The sequence below is a fragment of the Symphalangus syndactylus genome, chromosome 8 (genome assembly GCF_028878055.3).
Source record: "Symphalangus syndactylus isolate Jambi chromosome 8, NHGRI_mSymSyn1-v2.1_pri, whole genome shotgun sequence".
In the NCBI taxonomy this organism is placed as follows: domain Eukaryota; kingdom Metazoa; phylum Chordata; class Mammalia; order Primates; family Hylobatidae; genus Symphalangus; species Symphalangus syndactylus.
This window is the reverse complement of record NC_072430.2, coordinates 66521788-66539913: the sequence shown is the minus strand read 5'-3', so window position 1 is coordinate 66539913 and position 18126 is coordinate 66521788. Positions and strand designations below refer to the sequence as shown.

General features: G+C 41.0%; 1 protein-coding gene and 1 long non-coding RNA gene across 11 annotated transcripts in view; one reads left to right on the top strand and one right to left on the bottom strand.

Annotated features, from left to right (window-relative positions):
- Positions 1-18126, bottom strand: part of NIN (ninein) — a 114298-nt gene that overhangs the window by 94649 nt on the left and 1523 nt on the right. For 9 of the 10 annotated variants that reach the window (XM_055289392.2, XM_063644571.1, XM_063644572.1 and 6 more), the window contains one exon: positions 10298-10501. In XM_055289392.2, coding sequence (XP_055145367.1) covers positions 10298-10480 — 183 coding nt within the window. In that variant the 5' untranslated portion in view covers positions 10481-10501. Of the gene's footprint in view, positions 1-10297; positions 10502-18126 lie in introns of those variants that run through there. The other variant, XM_055289393.2, reaches the window with a different exon arrangement.
- LOC129487912 (uncharacterized) lies at positions 10259-11929 on the top strand. The gene is made up of 2 exons (XR_008659519.1): positions 10259-10375; positions 11600-11929. It is a non-coding gene; the product is annotated as an uncharacterized lncRNA (long non-coding RNA).

The window sequence follows — 18126 nt, the reverse complement described above, 5'->3', positions numbered from 1 at the left end:
GTGGTGGTGTGCACCTGTAATCTCAGCTACTTGGGAGGCTGAGGCAGGAGAATAGCTTGAACTCGGGAAGTGTAGGTTGCAATGAGCCGAGGTCAAGCCACTGCACTCCAGCCCGGGGACAGAGCGAGACTCCGTCTCAAAAAAAAAAAAAAAAAATACATAGCTGGGCGTGGTGGCAGGCGCCTGTAGTCCCAGCTACTCGGAGGCTGAGGCAGGAGAATCACTTAAACCCAGGAGGTGGAGATTGCAGTGAGCTGAGATTGCACCACTGCACTCCAGCTTGGGTGACAGAGCGAGACTCTGTCTCTGAAAAAAAATTTTTTTTTTTTATGACTGTGGGTCATGGATAATGCTAGATGAATGACGATATTATCGTAGGTTCATTCTTTCCTAGACATTTTGTCATTTGAATCTCACAATATCCATGTGACACAGTCAAGGCAGAGACCCCACCTCAAAATTGAAAGGTGAGAGGTAGAGAAGGCATGCATCAGGCCTCTGACTGGACTCATCAAGAGCCCAGCAAGCCTGCCTGGCTCAGACCCACTTCCCTCTTGGTCTGACCCCTCAGGGAAATCCCTTGCTGCTGGAAGTCAAATCCTCAACTTCACACGAAGCCACCAGGTGTAAAGCACACACCAGGTATAAGGCAGGATCAGGAGATACATGATCAAGAAGACACTAACCTCTGCCCTCAAGGAGTTTATCAGCTACCCCATAGATTCCAGAAAATAGAAGGGTGGAATGCAGAAAAAGAGAGGAAGGTTTATTAGTAACTACAAGATAGAAGCTGGTATGTGCCTGAGAGAGACAAAAGCTGGTAGGGGCCTCTGATAAATAAGCATGTCCTACTTGGCCAATAGGGAGGAAAAGAGGGACAGTTTAGCAATGCTTGAATTCTCTAAAATCTTCACAGACGGAGATTAAAGGTTTCGAAATTTATTTATAATGTAGTAAATCAGCCTCATTTTAGATGAAAAGGGGCTCTATAAAATATTAAACAGGATTATTAACTCACAGGCTCTTCATAGCCCGATAACGTCTACTTGGTTGAATTCCTCTTCTCCCAACAAAAAGTCCGAAAATTCACACACCACATAGCAGCTGGTCCAAACCATTAGAGCAGCTTAAGTCTTGCAGTGATCTTTATTTTCCTTCTTGCAAGTGTAGACACTGGGCCCTTGGATTTAAATAGCAGTAAATGCCTCATCTTTCAAAGACATAGTTCTCTTGTGGAGGAGGCGACCGCTATTTTCCATCAATGCTCATGAATACTGATGTGGTGGAAAAGCCCCTTAGGACACAACCCAGAACCGAAATGTTGATGAACACCCCCACCGGTGGCTAACTATGTTCAGTAACTGCAATGTTTTAAGTACCATTTTTCTCCTCTAAGGGAGCTTTACTATTGTATTTTGTTAAAAAGTAGAAATCTTCATAAATATACAATACAATTAAGTCTCACAAGGTAACAAGTTTCCAAGTTGTGCATACACTGGTTGGTACCTCTTCATTTGAATAATAATTGCTGCCATTCATTTTACAAGTATTCCTATACCTTGTATGCCTCAACAGGCAGTTTGCAGCAATGGGAAAATTACACGACTGACGAAAAATACACATGACATTTAAACTAAATTAAGAGGAAAACCAGTCAAGTCTGATATTTTTTGTCATGTGTTACCATTTCTTAGGAGAAATTTACCTCATCACTTTTCCTCTTCACATTTCATATGAATGCTTTTTTAGAAATGCAATTTGCTTTTTTTTAAAAAAGAACTTAAGCACCACACAAGAAACAAATTCAAACCACACACACAAAAAAACCCTGTAACAGGAAGTGGAATAAGGAAACTAATGTTGCATAAACTCATCTCGTGCAATCATGGAGATCAAATGCAGTTTCCACATGTGTGCAGGCACTACTGGAAATAGACCCAAGGTGGGAGAACTCAAACTAGCACTGAACAAGGTGAGTTTATGAAACAAGACAAAGGTCTATGTAACTAATACAAACTTGGTAGATTTGTCTTTACTAATATAAAGAGAAATTAATGAAAGAAGATTCAAAACACTGTGTTAGTTGAAACAGTTACAGAAATATGGACTTATCAGAAGTCAATGCACAGGAAGATGCTTACAGCATTATGCAAAGAGAAATGATATAGACTAAAAAAGAGGCAGTTTCGTAATGAAAGATACCCTTATATTTTATTTTAAATAAAGTATTCAGGTTATTGTAACTTGAATTGTTAACTTAATATTATTTTATTTAATATTCATTTATTAAATTGTAATATTGTAACTTAATATTAATTTACTGCAGACAATGTAGAGAGAGGCAAAGGCTATTTTAAAAGGTAGGTTTATAAAACCTAAAGCAACTATATGAAGCTGTACTCCAAGACTGGTCCAAGGAATCCTGTTCACAGATGGAAATGAATTCAAACCACCACCATGCAAGAGAACTTCCAGCAAATCTACTCTTCACTCCAACCATGTTTCTTGGTAAATCATTACTAGGAAGTCACTATCAAAGAGCCATTCTGGGTGTGTAGAGGGTAGGGGAAAGGAGCATACAGCCAAATACAGCAAGTTAACAGTGTCCTTGGCGCTATGATAAGCTTTTGATACACACAAATCTCAGTCCACCTTCATCACAGTCTTGTAAGGGAAATATTCTTCCCATTATACTGATGAAAAATCTGAGGCTCAGAGTATGTAAGATAACATGTTCATATGGTTAAAAAGTGGCAAGAGCTGAATAGCCAAGACAATCCTAAGCAAAAAGAACAAACCTGAAGGCATCACGCTACCCACTTCAAACTGTACTACAAAGTTACAGTAACCAAAACAGCATGGTTCTGATAGAAAAACAGACACATAGACCAAAAGAACAGAATAGAAAACTCAGAAATAAGACTGCACACCTACAACCATCTGATCTTTGACAAACCTGACAAAAACAAGCAGTGGGGAAAGGATTCCCTATTTAACAAATGGTGCTTGGAGAACTGGCTAGCCATATGCAGAAAATTGGAACTGGACTCCTTCCTTACACGTTATACAAAAATTAACTCAAGGTAGATTAAAGATTTAAATGTAAAACCCAAAACTATAAAAACCCTAGAAGAAAATCTAGGCAATACCATTCAAGACATAGGCACGGGCAAAGATTTCATGACAAAAACGCCAAAAGCAATTGCAACTAAAGCAAAAATTGACAAATGAGATCTAATAAAACTAAAGAGCTTCTGCATAGCAAAATAATCTATCGTCAGAGTGAACAGACAACCTACAGAATAGGAGAAAATTTTTGCAATCTATCCATCTGACAAAGGTCTAATACCCAGACTTTACAACAAACTTACACATTTACAAGAAAAAAACAAACAACCCCATTAAAAAGTAGGCAAAGGACATGAACAGGCACTTCTCAAGAGTAGACATTCATGCAGCCAACAAACATGAAAAAAAGCTCAATATCACTGATCATTAGAGAAATACAAATCAAAATCAAAATGAGATGCCATCTCACGCCAGTCAGAATGGCAATCAATAAGTAGTCCACAAACAACAGATGCTGGTGAGGTTGTGGAGAAAAAGGAACACTTTTATGCTGTTGATGGGAGTGTAAACTAGTTCAACCATTGTGGAAGATAGTGTGGTGATTCCTCAAAGATCTAGAGGCAGAAATACCATTTGACCCAGGAATCCCATTACTAAGTATATACTCAAAGGAATATAAGTCATTATATTATAAAGATACATGCATGCATATGTTCATTGCAGCACTATTCACAATAGTAAAGACATTGAATCAACCCAAATGTCCATCAATGATAGACTGGATAAAGAAAATGTGGTACATATATACCATGGAATACTATGCAGCCACAAAAGGAACAAAATCGGTGGGGCATGGTGGCTCAGGCCTGTAATCCCAGCACTTTGGGAGGTGGAGGTGGGTGGATCATGAGGTCAGGAGTTCGAGACCAGCCTGGCCAACATGGAGAAAGCCATCTCTACTAAAGATACAAAAAATTAGCTGGGTGTGGTGGCACGCACCTGTAATCCCAGCTACTCGGGAGGATGAGGCAGAATCACTTGAACCCAAGAGGCAGAGGTTGCAGTGAGCTAATATGGCACTATTGCACTCCAGCCTGGGGCGACAGGGCGAGACTCCATGTCAAAAAAACAAAACAAAACAAAACAAAACGAACAAAATCAGGTCCTTTGCAAGACATGGATGGAGCTGGAAGCCGTTATCCTCAGCAAACTAAAGCAGGAACAGAAAACCAAACACTGCATGTTCTCACTTATAAGTGGGAGGTGAACAATGAAAACACATGGACTAATTGGCAGGGGATGGGGGGTGGGTGGGGAACAGCGCACACTGGACCTGTGAGGTAGGGGGAGGGAGAGCATCAGGAAAAATTGCTAATGGATGCCAGGCTTAATACCTAGGTGATGGGTTGATCTGTGCAGCAAACCACCATGGCACATTTACCTTTGTAACAAACCTGCACATCCTGCACATGTACCCCAGAGTTTAAAATCAAAGTTGAAGGGAAAAAAAATGTGACAAGAAGTGGAACTTGAATCCAGGACTGACTTCAAAGCCTGTGCTCTAACTGTATACTATCTCCAGGTGGTGGTGGTAGTGTGTGTGGAGCAGGGTGAGGGAATGGAGATTCACTTTTGCATATTTGGAGTTTGAGGAAACTGTGGAGATATGTATTCAAATGCAGGGGCTGGGAAATCCAGGATCTCATCCTGGCACTGACTCAAATGAGTCATCTGACCTTGGAAAAGCCAAGGTTTCTCTACCAGATGAACTCTGAGGTCTAAAATCTGAGACAGACACTGAAGAACTTTAAGTCCCCTCTGTCCAGACAGGAAGTTACTCATAAAAGTATCCGTGAAATAACGATGAAATCTAATGAGCATCCCTAATCATAGAAATAAGGCATTATAAAATCAGGTCGGTAGAAGAGAATGGCCATTTAGCATTTGTTCCTCCCTGCTGTTCTGAGTCCAGGCCTTCCCAACAGCTCTCCCTTCTTGATCCCTGTCACACTAAATATCTCTGACAGACACAACAACGTACTGTACACAAAAAACACACCTAATTCTGCAACGAGTTCGGTGAGAAAGCATTAATACAGAGTCAAAGCAAGTTGAACAGTCTCCTAATCAGGTCTCTTGTCTATAAATGGGGAACCACAGACCCTTAGGAGTTCAACTTAGAGACTAGATCCAAGTCTACATATGCAAAAAACCTCCTCCTAGCTATTTTTTCTCTCCCACAGCATAGGCCATTTCCCTTCACCGGTTTAAGTCTCCCTAGCCTCCCTTCCACAAGTCAGAGACAACCAGTCTGACTTTTGTGTGAGTTATATTATGACAACCCCATCAGCAGCACCACTATTACAAACTAATGGCAGTTAATATTGAATGTAATTTTGCATACAGAGAACAAGTCCAAATAAGCACTACAAGAAAGTGCTTCTCCATTTTCGATTTACACTTCAAATGATTAAAATGTATATAAGAAAAATAAATCTTAAAAAGCTTTTGAGTTGGAAACAAATCTACCACATGAAATTTATCAAGAAATTTAGAAAGGACCTCAAACCCTTTCAGAAATGTAAGAAAATTGAGCTAAATTACATATATTTGTACAGCTATCAAATTTTAACACTAAAAATTTCAACATGTCTTTGATTACCAAAGTCCATGTACCTACGGGACTCTAGAAACCAATGGTGATTCTGTTGCCTGGAGGCTTATTCTCACATTAAAGTGTGCCAGGGACATAGGGTATTTCAGCATCCAAATTCATATTAAGAATATAGCAATGAAACTCCTCAGAACTTCAGGGGCTGTTTTGTCTCAAAGCTGGTATACTACATAAGGAAAGAATGCTGCTTTTTGAAACGGAGTCTCGCTCTGTCGCCAGGCTGGAGTACAATGGCATGATCTTGGCCCACTGCAACCTTCGTCTCCCGAGTTCAAGCAATTCTCCTGTCTCAGCCTCCCGAGTAGCTAGGATTACCGGTGCCCACTGCCACGCTGGCTAATTTTTTGTATTTTTAGCAGAGACAGCGTTTCACGGTGTTGCCCAGGCTGCTCTTGAATTCCTGAGCTCGGGCAATCCACCTGCCTTGGCCTCCCAAAGTGCTAGGATTACAGGCGTGAGTGCCTGGCCAAGAATGCATTTTTAAAACTGGATATGGCTGGGTGCAGTGGCTCACGCCTGTAACCCCAGCACTTTGGGAGGCCGAGGTGGGCGGATCAGGAGGTGAGGAGATTGAGACCATCCTGGCTAACATGGTGAAACCCCGTCTGTACTAAAAATACAAAAAATTAGCTGGGTGTGTTGGTGGGCGCCGGTAGTCCCAGGTACTCGGGAGGCTGAGGCAGGAGAAAGGTGTGAACCCGGGAGGCGGAGCTTGCACTGAGCCAAGATCAGGCCACTACACTCCAGCCTGGGCGATGGCGAGACTCTGTCAAAAAAAAAAAAACAAAAAAAAAACACTAGATATAACTAAATATTTCAACAAAACCAAGGCAAATTATCTTCATGTCCTGATTTCTAATAAAGGAGATAGAGAGGTATGCAGAAAACACTTCATTTAAGCATCTACAATTAGTATGATTGCTTGGATAAAACTTGGTTCATGGTTCCCTTCAAGTTTTGTAGTATTTGCTCCCCATGCTACTCATTTGCCATGTATATTACCCAACTAGATTGTAAGTTTTTCAGTGTCTTGAGAAGCCCCTTGTGATGAGGCCTCACCTAGCTGACAGGTGCTTAACTGGTGACAAAGATACGACGGAACTCTTTTCATAACCTAGTGGTAAACACATATCGGCAATATCCCTTTTCCTTCAAATCAGGGATCCACAAGCTTTAGGCATTTCAAACACCTGTACAGTAAATACCTTGCTCAGGTGAATATGGTTTCAAGCTATAAAGCAAGACAAATGAATTAAAAAATAATTACGCTTGTAATCCCAGCACTTTGGGAGGCCGAGGCGGGCGGATCACGAGGTCAGGAGATCCAGACCACGGTGAAAAGCCGTCTCTACTAAAAAACACAAAAAATTAGCCGGGCGTGGTGGCGGGCGCCTGTAGTCCCAGCTACTCGGAGAGGCTGAGGCAGGAGAATGGCACGAACCCGGGAGGCGGAGCTTGCAGTGAGCCGAGATCGCGCCACTGCACTCCAGCCTGGGCGACAGAGCGAGACTCTGTCTCAAAAAAAAAAGAAAAAAAAAAGAAAAGAAAAATAATTTGGGGGGAAATGACCTATTGGTAAAACACATAGAAATGGCAAGTTGATTTAAGTTACTTTCATTAACAATTATTAAACATCAGGCCTTAAAAAAAAAAACAAGTTATTGAAGATGCGTTGTAATATTTAAAAATAAATACACAATGTTTGCATTCCTGGTTGAGCGAGACAATGCTTTCCATCTTACTTCTTTTTCAAGAAAAAAAGGATTAATTTAGCCCAAGCCCAATACAGGTAAGGTGGATTTGTATCTGATTTAAAAATTATATTCATTAAGATTTAAAAGACAAAATTAAAGCCAGAAGCATCCAGGAAGTTGATGGATACTAATGCAGCCAAAAGCCAACTTAACGGAAAACGGTAGTTTATAGTAAATATAAATATAAATAACTTGGACCCTGATATCGTTTGGCTATGTCCCTACCCAAATGTCATCTTGAATTATAGCTCCCATAATTCCCATGTGTTGTGGGAGGGACCCAGTGGGAGATAATTGAACCGTGGGGGTGGTTCCTCCATACTGTTCTTGGGGTAGTGAATAAGTCTCACGAGATCTGATGGTTTTATAAGGGGTTTCCCCTTTTGCTCGGCTTTCATTCTCTCTCGCCTGCCACCACGTAAGGAGTGTCTCTCATCTTCTCATTCTCTCACATCTTCCACCATGATCGTGAGGTCTCCCCAGCCACAAGGAACTGGGAGTCCCTTAAACCTCTTCTTTATAAATTACCCAGTCTCGGGTATGTCTTTATCAGCAGCGTGAAAACGGACTAATACAGATCCCAAGCCATAAGACTGCAGGAATGCCTGACAGGCAGGACACGCACAATACATATTTGTTGAATTAATGAATAGATTAATATATTCAGATTTGTTATGCTACCTTTTCTTTCTTTCTTTTTTAATTAAACCAAGCTGCTAACCCTTGTAAGTTTTTCTACAAATATCTTCTAAAGAGAAGAAAGATGACTGGCATTAAAAACCACTTATAATTTTACAACTATAATCCCAACTGTATGCATCATGAAAATGATAACACTTGGATGGCTCCAATGAATCTGATGACATTTTTTCTTATAATTTAAAATTATAGACCATATAGAATATCTTAATAGCATATGGCCAAGTCTGTGTGATCATCTGAGGAGAATAATTTGGTTTCATTAAGAAATGCAAATTTAACAGTAGTGCATTAACTCATGCCAACCCCTCACTCTCAAGACTATCACCAGGGACCTCCCACATGAAATCAATATGCATCCATCTATTTAACTTTTATCACTGGCTCACTAAGTAAATATCACACTATAGACCACTTAAGTATTCATTATTCAGGCAAATAGCAAGCGTCAAAAGCAGGCTCGTAGTGTCAAGTCGTTAACAAATCAATCGATAACTGTTCCCTGTTTGAGTCTACCAAATGAGGGCAAAGATGTGCAACATCTGGAGAGCAAACTGTTGACCTGCTGCCAAGGTGCAGTCTGTTTACAGCATGGCATTCCATATTTACGCAGACTCTAAGAAAACCACTCAAGGAAACCTTAGTTGTATCATGCCTTTTCAGACTTTAATGAGAATTAAAACAGATCAGCCCATTGATACTATCCTTTAGACACCAAAAGTACTGAGATCCCCAAGGACCATACTGGGAGATGCCAGTTTTTTTGCTACCCACAGAGTCTAAGACCAAGGCAGAACTGGAAAATATGTGAACGCATGATATGATGAGGAGCAAATGGTTCAATCTTCGAAGCTTCATTTTAAGATTATTAAAGCAAGATTTTTAGCATTTTATGGTGACCACATGTATTTATAGACAGCTAACCCTCCCCCACCACAAGAGGCCAAGAATGGCTCCAGTTTTTGCAAAGAAGTCACATATTTTTTTCAAGTGTGAGTCCCATTGAACATCACATTCATGTGCCAAGTGCCTGAGAATATCATCTTTTGCACATTAATTTCAGGATGATGGCTACTCCTGTCTGTCTCAGGTTACAGAAAGCCAATACATGGTACTATATCTGAAGTCACTTACCTCCCTTGTCAGCTAAAAGACAGTGAAAATGAAAAGAAAAAGAAGTTCAGTCACTAGAATAAAGTTAAGACTCACGACTGCTTCCTCAATTTATATGTGATAAAAACCAGAATGAAGCAACAGAGTGCAAAAAGTGTTGTCCCTCTTTTTCTCTCATCGTTCCAAAATCCAACAGCAAGAGACTTGACTCAAAGCCATATAAACCTATTGATTATAAATAGCTATTAATTATAAATAAGGCAAATAATAAAAGCTATTAGTTATAATGAGGAGAATTGAAGACAATCTCAGGTCATGGCAGATCAAATATCCACCATTGGCAAGACGAAAAAAAAAGACCCTCTCTCACTTCTTACTCACATCTGTGACTTGATTTGTGGTAATAACATGACTGTTTGTCGTCAAACACAGAGGTTAACATTGGCGTGTGCACACACATCCCTGCTGGAAGCAAGTCGTGCTGGGTTTTAAATGAACCTGCACTGTATTTATTTACCCTGCTGTCTTATTTCCTGGATAGAAGGTTTAATTAATACTTCACCCAGAAATAATCCACACAAGAAATAGCTTCATTGGGAGTAAAAGTCATAACAATAGCTTTCTTACTGCATTTTCTTTCTCTTCAATGGAAATCTCACCCTCCTCCTTTCTGTGCCAGTGATGAATGTGAAGTCAATAAAATAAACCACAAAGAACAAGACAAAAATTGGAAAACATCCTTTCATTACCTCTTTTTCTTTATCTAAGATGCTTAGTGTACACCATAATTCCAGAGCACAAATTAAAGCAAGCTCTTGCCACCCTAGCAAACTGGACTGTGATGTCACACTCATTACATTCTTCTTTTTATCATGTAACAGCCAGGATGCTAGAAACAAGTTGCAACATGTGTGGTCTGCCCCGCCCCCAGCACCCCGGCAGAAACCGCACCCCACTTCCCATAGTCATGTTCTTCCCCAGACCTTACCCTGCCCAAGAGGTTGTCCTGAAGTAACGTCTGCTGCAGCACTGGGGCCACCTCCTCCAAGCTCAACATGTGGCAAAGGTCGGTGAGTTCCTCCTGCCCCAGGGACCCTGTGCCCGTCGTGTCAAAACTGTCAAACAGCTCCTTGAGTCGGGCCTCATGCTGGTCCTGCTCCACCTCATCCATCCCATAGCCCACAGCGCTCACCTGTGTAGGACAGAGACAAGGACAGGTTGTGGCAGCCTCTCCAATCCTACCGTGGTCACCCCCTGGCACATTCCCCTTCTCTGTACCCCACCAGTCTCTAGGGAATGCTCGGGAACACCCAGTTTCTGATGCACCCCACAGCAAGACCCCCAGTCTCTGCAGGACCAGCCCTGGCCAGTGACACTCCTGCATGCACTCACACCAGGGGCATATACACAAGGTCAGATCACACTGGGAGCAACATTAACCAGAATGAGAGGGTCACGTACAGTAGAAGACACCCTCCTCTCTTGCCTGGTTCTCAGGCGGACAGCCAGACTGCCAAACTCAAGGCTGAAGGTAGTTCTCTCCCAGCTTTTCCAGCCCAGGATTTTAAGAAGGTGAAAAGCCACTTTGACAGCAAGACTATTCAAGTGAACTAATTGTTAGCGCCAGCAGACTGCATGGTCAGAGCTTCTATGCTAGCTGGCAAGCTTTAGACAACCTGCCCCGATGTTGCAATTGGTCAGCGTGACCAAGCTGATTCGTTCTACTTCATTCAGCTCAGATGGGCCCCATCATAGCTAGACTGGAGGGCTGCAGCAAGAGGCACTAGATGAATACGACGTCTGCTACAAAACCACCTCCCTGTTTACATGAAACTAAACACCTTTTACATGAGTTCCTCAAAAAGCAACTCAATTAACTTCACTGGTGCAATTACATGAGGTGTGACGGGAAGAATATTCCCTGAAGCTTGCTTTAGTGCCAGCGAGTTTTAGGTAATGCTTAGTTGCCTAGAGAAAAGGGAAGACACTATTTCAACCTTTCAGACAGTGAGGTTTAAAGGAGCCACAGACTGGTTTATATGAATCATACAGCATCTCAGGGAACCTCCACTCACTAGAGCATCTCATCTCTTTATGCCTGGTTAACCTGTCTTCCGTCTCTCTCACCTACCCATACTCCAGGCTTTCCGTTTTGCCACCTTCCTTAGGATCAGCAAAAACTTGGAGACGTCAATAACTGAGTCATTTTTGTTAAAAATATACATCATAAAATTCCAGATAGTTCGTATTTTACAAATGAAATCTGTTTTTTTTTTTCCTTGCATGACAGTTCATTTTTAATGTGTTGGATATTCCGATGAAAGCCTGAAACCTGCACATCTGAAGGTGCCTTCGCCATGATGCAATGGATGCCAAACACGACATACACCCTTGGGACGGTGACCTCAGCCACCTGCAACAAGGCTCTCAGAACCAGTCCCTTGACTATAAAAAAAGCAGCAGCTTTCACTAACCAAGCATCTTTAATCCAAGCCAAATTAGAGAAAACTCTCTAATTTAGAGGTGATCGTCCGTATGGCAGATCATTACAACATGAAAAACGTAAGCTAAGATGTTGAACACAGCCAGAACTGAAAATAAAAGACCTTTCTGAAACAAATCAGTGTTGCTCTACGTTGTGTTTGCTTTCTTTCCATAGACAGCTGTTCAAAACATGACAAGCTACAACAGGGCCACGATCTTGCCAGGGGTTTCAGCAGAACTGGGTGGATACAGAAGATAAATGTGAACAGCTCTGCCACACAGCTCAGTTTTTACTGGGGCCACTCATTAAAGGAAAGCAACATGGCACAATTTTGGTCCAGGTTCCTGGTCTTGGACAGGTCTCTTCTCCTAATTATCAGTTTTTCTGTTACTAAGGTGCTGCAGGCTCTGGCTGTCTTCCCAGGATTGGTCTGTTGGGTTAACTAATCACTATGTAAATGTTTTCAAAATAAGTTGAGAGTGTTATATAAACATCAAAGCCTCAGAAAAGAAACACCAAGTTGTTATGCAAAGCCACAGGAGTTAAGAATTTAGACAAGGCCAACACTTCGCTAACGAGATTCACTTAGAGTCCACCAGTTAATTGTCAACTAAGATCTGCTGAGAATCCCCAAGGTGCTCCAGGATTTTCAGTGTTGCCATAGCTCTTAGTCTCACTGAGTTTTACAGGCCCCTGGGCTGTTATCTGACCGACTTCATAAAAGCAAGACTCTTCTTTTGCTTGATTTTGCATATATGTTTAAAAACTCAAAAGCAAAAGAATTCTAACACTTTCCTTTTAAAAAATTATTTTTAAGGGGCGGGGATTTGTCCATCTTAAACCAATGAAAGAGAGGAATAAAACACTGATGTACTGAGAAGCCCTGATCTTATCCACGGTGTCGAATGTGATATACTATCATGCCCCACTCTTTGGGAGGTCACTGGATTTTCACTGAATCAAACCTCTTTCATTTTATGGCAGCTTTCTTTTCTTTATCTCTTTATTTCATCTCCTTCCCTCTCAAAACACTGTGCTTGACTGAAGGGGAGACAAGCACCACCCCTGTGGAACAAATGCTCACTCTGAAACATCCAGGAGATGTTACGCATGGTGACAAGTTGTCAGTGCTCATCTGGCACAGAAGGCATTTTTACTGGTTGATATTATTTCCCAAATGTTCATCAGTAATTTCATGTGCAAGAATTTTTTTTCTCCCCACTTGGCAGAAAGTTCTTTAACGGTAAGATCCACGCTCCTATTTCTTTTATATCCTCTCCCAAATGCATAGTACAGTCAGTCTGTTCTTCACGCCAGGGATTTGGTAAATATCATGGATTGACTTCCTGTATGGCTCACTCCTTGAGAGGAAACGTACCCTAAATGAGGTATACAGAAATGGGCATACGAAAATTTTGGAATGCCTATTTCTTACACCTATACACCTCCACTTCCCCCATCCCACCCTTCCTCAAAGGCATTTTCAGCCTCATAAGCAAGAAGTAGAAAGCCAATACCAACTGCCAATCTGCACCGTGCAGCGCTGTCTGAGGTTTAATTCAACAGGCTAGTAATTAAGTACATGGATTCACAAACTTTGGCTGCGTTGTCTTGGTATGGGATGAAACTTTGGAGGAGAATCTATACTAAAACCTTTCTCAAGTCCCCTCAATTACAGCATGAGAATAACAATATCCATCTGGAAGGTTTGTTGTGAGAGTTAAATGTGGCAAGCAAGCGAGAGTGGCTAATCCCAGAGAAAGCTGATACAAGAGAGAATTTAAGATAACCAAAAGAATACCTGCAGCTACAAAGGAGTGGTAAACTGAAGAGGAGCTAACAAGTGAATCATCTACAGATCCAAAGAAGCAAAGCAGGAGATGTGAAATGCTATAGAACAGACTGAGAATGGGCAGGGAGTGTACTATGTATATAAACATCATCATATTACTAAATGATAATGGCAGCAGGTAATGTTCAGAGCTTCCTCTCTCTTTAAAAGCAGGTTATTAATAAATTTAATGTCAAATAAAAGCAGAAAGCTGCACTGTAATTGGGAATTACTTCTGAACATTTACTATGAGTCTGGCCTAAACTAAGTACTTTATGTATATCATCTCGTTTAATCCTCCCAATTCCTAGAAGTGGATATTCTCATTTTCCCATGCAAGATGTAGAAATTGGGGCTTGACAAAATTAAGCAACTGTCCAAGGATACAGCACTAATCTCCTTGAACAAAATGAGGGTGGAGCCAAGATTTGAACTCTAGTGCGACACTCAATTATATTATCCCTCAATCCTACACATGCACATAGAACACATGCATGAGACCTCTGAAATGATGCCATTGGCAAACCACTTATCTCCACCTTTATGTGTTAGCCAGTTGAACAGTACTAAGTAGTAGAAATCCCCACAGAACACTCCATGGCCACAGACTTTTCCAAATTGGAATTGAGAAGCAGAGTTCCTTCCTCCCTACCTCTCTTGATCCATTTATTGAATAATTATAGCCTACAAGGCACCAGGGATATACAAATAGAATACACATTCCTTTTTTTTTCTAAAGCAGCTTTGAGATTTAGGGCATGAAAGAAATAAATTCTTATATAAAAATGATCATGAAGCGTCCCATATCTTCAATAATGGGCATTGTCCAGGAATTGGTAATTCGTAAATGACTTCCCCTGAATAAACACTTAAGTATGTATAATCTGTGCAATCCAATGCTTTTCAGAGTCAGACCCTAACTGGTACCCAACAGAGGCAGGAATCTTACTCAGAGATTAAGAAAGTTACATTTTGAGTGAGAAATTCTCCTTCAAATTGCAAAGAAGAGCTCCAGTGTTACGAAGCCTGCCATAATAAACCTGGGCCTCTCCTCACCATCTACCTTTCCAATCAAATTGTTAGACAGCTTTATGACTCTTTCGGAATGAAAGAACCAGTATGGGCAATATTTTGGAGTTCCAACTGGGGATGATTAAATAAGAAGCAGATGCACAGAACCATTAATCAAAACATTTACCACTCAATAACCACCCATAATGACAATTATTCTGAGCATTTTCCTTCCAAATAACTCAAAATAAGGCTGCCAAAATACTGCCGACTCTGACAGTGGTGTTCATTACCCCAGCTGATGAAATCACAGTGCCAAATAGGACTGCAAACGAAATAGGTGGAGGTGTGGCTAGAATCATGAGTGGATATGTGGATTTATGAACTTTTCAGTGTTCAACCAAGGTACAGAAAGGAGCTTGTAAGAATGACACCCCAGCTAAAGGGGACGTCTGTTCTGGGCCAGAGGGAGTGAAAAGGGGACAAAGTCTGGCAAGTGAAAACCAAATAATAAATATGCACAATGCCAGAGCCCCTAGCCCAGGCCTTTTATTTCCCATCCAGATGGTTCAGCAGCTGAAGAGCTCTGCAGAATGTCTGCATGCCCCTCTCGGCTCAGCTGCTTTCCTTGAGAGGGCATCATAATAGATGCTTTTGGACCTGTATGCAGACATAGCTGTTGGGGGTCCACAGACCAGGCAGTGACCACCAGTGACTCATTTACTTACTCTACAGCTGATGTGATGAACACCGACAAACCCCACTTGGGCAAAGCTCTCCATTTATGCCTTTAGCTTTCACCATTTGGCAAGTCGGAGCCTAGTGATGCCAATGATCAAATTAAAGTGTTTATTTTTCTTCTCTCTTTTCTGCAAATACTTTAATTGGCTGCAAAGATTTTCAGGCTCACCATATTGGACTAATTTCAGTATAAAAGGAAAGAGTGACAAGGATAAATTCAAGTTTAGTAAAAGCTCAATAGAAAAAGCAGTTGCAGCCATTTACGAGTTTATGTAGGAGAATACTTCCGCCAAAAACCAGTGCTGCTTAGCAGCAAACTGATTACTGTCAGAATGCCTCCTCTCTGCTCAGACAGTGTCTCACTTCTAGCTGGATACCAAAAGCACAACAATATCACTGTGAATGAAATCATGATATAAAAATATAACACAAAAGCTTAAATGCACAGGAAAAAAGTCACATTAAATAAATTTGAAAAAATGGCCAGGATCGGGGACTCACGCCTGTAATCACAGCACTTTGGGAGGCTGAGGCAGGTGGATCACGAGGTCAGGAGATCGGGGCCATCCTGGCTAACACGGTGAAACCCTGTCTCTACTAAAAATACAAAAAGAAAAAAAATAGCTAGGTGTGGTGGCGCGCGCCTGTAATCCCAGCTACTCGGGAGGCTGAGGCAGAAGAGTCGCTTGAACCTGGGAGGCGGAGGTTGCAGTGTGCCGAGATCCCGCCATTGCACTCCAGCCCAGGAGAGGGCAAGAGACTCCGTCTCAAAAAAAAAAAAAAAAAAAAGAAAAAGAAAAAGAACAACCTTTGTCAACTACACTATAATATTTAACTAAGGGAATCCTATCAGCGTTTATTCGAAAACGTAAGCAACCTTTATTATTTTACTATCCTGAAGAATGTAATAAACCCATGCTTTTGTTCAACCTAATAACTGGTAGATTACCTAATCAAGTAGTTAACTCAGGTTAGCTACAGGAAAACAACAACAACAACAACAACAACAAAACACCATTAGCCTGGCACAATGTGCATTCAATAACCGGTAATCAACTACTAAGTAAATTACAGAAGCAGAAAACAGAGCTGCATGTTTGTTACAAAAAAAAAAAAAAAGGAGAAAGCTTATAACAACTTCCACTTCTTGAGCCATATTGACTCACATTAATTTAGGATGCCTGAGGCTATGAGTATGGTATCCTGAGGTGTAAGTGAAGGTGATCTTCTCTTCTCACGTCTATGAACAATATTTTCCCAACTTTGTTTTTAAAGTGAGCATTAGGGTATAGATAGATGCTTTGTAATTTTTCCATCCAAAAGCTTGAATAAATGGTTAATTGCTGACTTAAATTGCAATAAAGAAGTGTCCTAATTTCAAACAAGGATGCTCACTTTCAGAATCTCATAATCTTTTCAAAATTCTATTTTATTCATAAATAGGATAAAAATCTTTTTGCAAGCTTCACTAAGTCTCTCCATAAGCCCCTGCCCAACAGATGCAAGTTCAATAGCCAGAATTCAAACCAGATAATTTATTGGCTTACAAATGAATTGGCATCTATAAAAATAAGCCTTTTAAAAAGGCTTTATGCTGTTTAAATCCTAAAATGCTCTGGCTAAGCTTGCCCACCCTTTATCAATGTAAGACTGATAAAATGTATTTTCATTATCAACATAAAATGGAAACATCAAGATTTTTGAAATGTTAGTTTAGAAAGTCATTTGCAGTGACATTTAAAACAATTTATTTGAACATTTGACTCATGATAAGAATACTGCCTATTAAATTAAGATTGGCTGTTCAGAATTCACTGGAGCCCTATTCTCCCCCTCTGTGACAGTTAACATCTTTTGATATTAAGGGTCATTACACATCTAAAATGAAAAAGAAATAAGAAAAAAGAACCCCACGCCATTCTGAGCAAGTGCTTATTAAAATGACTGATCCTTGACATTTTAATGCAAAGACTGTGAGTATGATGGCTTCCTCCCTATTGCCCCCTGTGAAGCCTTTCCCCGTATTGGTAATAACTTTGCCGATGTCCAACCCTGTGGAACATTCATCCTACCTTTTCCCCACTCTGTAGAATGCTTCCCTCTAAAGAATCACCAGAGAACAGGGAAAATAAACAAATCTGCAAACAAATTCCCGGGCAGTTCACATCACCTCCCAAAGGACACTGACAACAGCTGAAGAGACCACAACACACAAACTCTTTTTTCAGCCAGCCTGTAATGTTCCTCCTATGCACACTCTGCAAATCCGCACAGCTCCCTTCAACTCCAGAGCAACGGCCACCAATATTCCAGGTCAGCCACCTATATAATATGCTCACACGAGAGAAGACTCAAGGTAAAATCAAACTGACAGAAAAAAGCAATTTTCCTTGTTAGAGCATCAAGCCTCCGGAAGCATGCAAACATATGTGTTATGTTATGGTCTTGACGGGGACCTAACTAAGAAACGTCGTGGTTCCAGGGGCTTCCCTCATGTGTCAGGATGGACTTTATCAGGATTCTCATCCTACAAAGCTACCACGTCAGTCACAAAAGACGACTACGCAATCTGTTTCGATGTAATAAATTCAGGAGTTGAGCTGTATGGCAAGCCCATCTTAGAAGTCCTCAACACCAGGAAAGATCTGTCCTAGTTAGGTGCAGAAAGCAGAGCTCATAATATCCACGTTGTCTGGAAACATGATATATGGTAGGGCAGTCTTTCCAGCCCCCATTTTGTTGGTGCCTT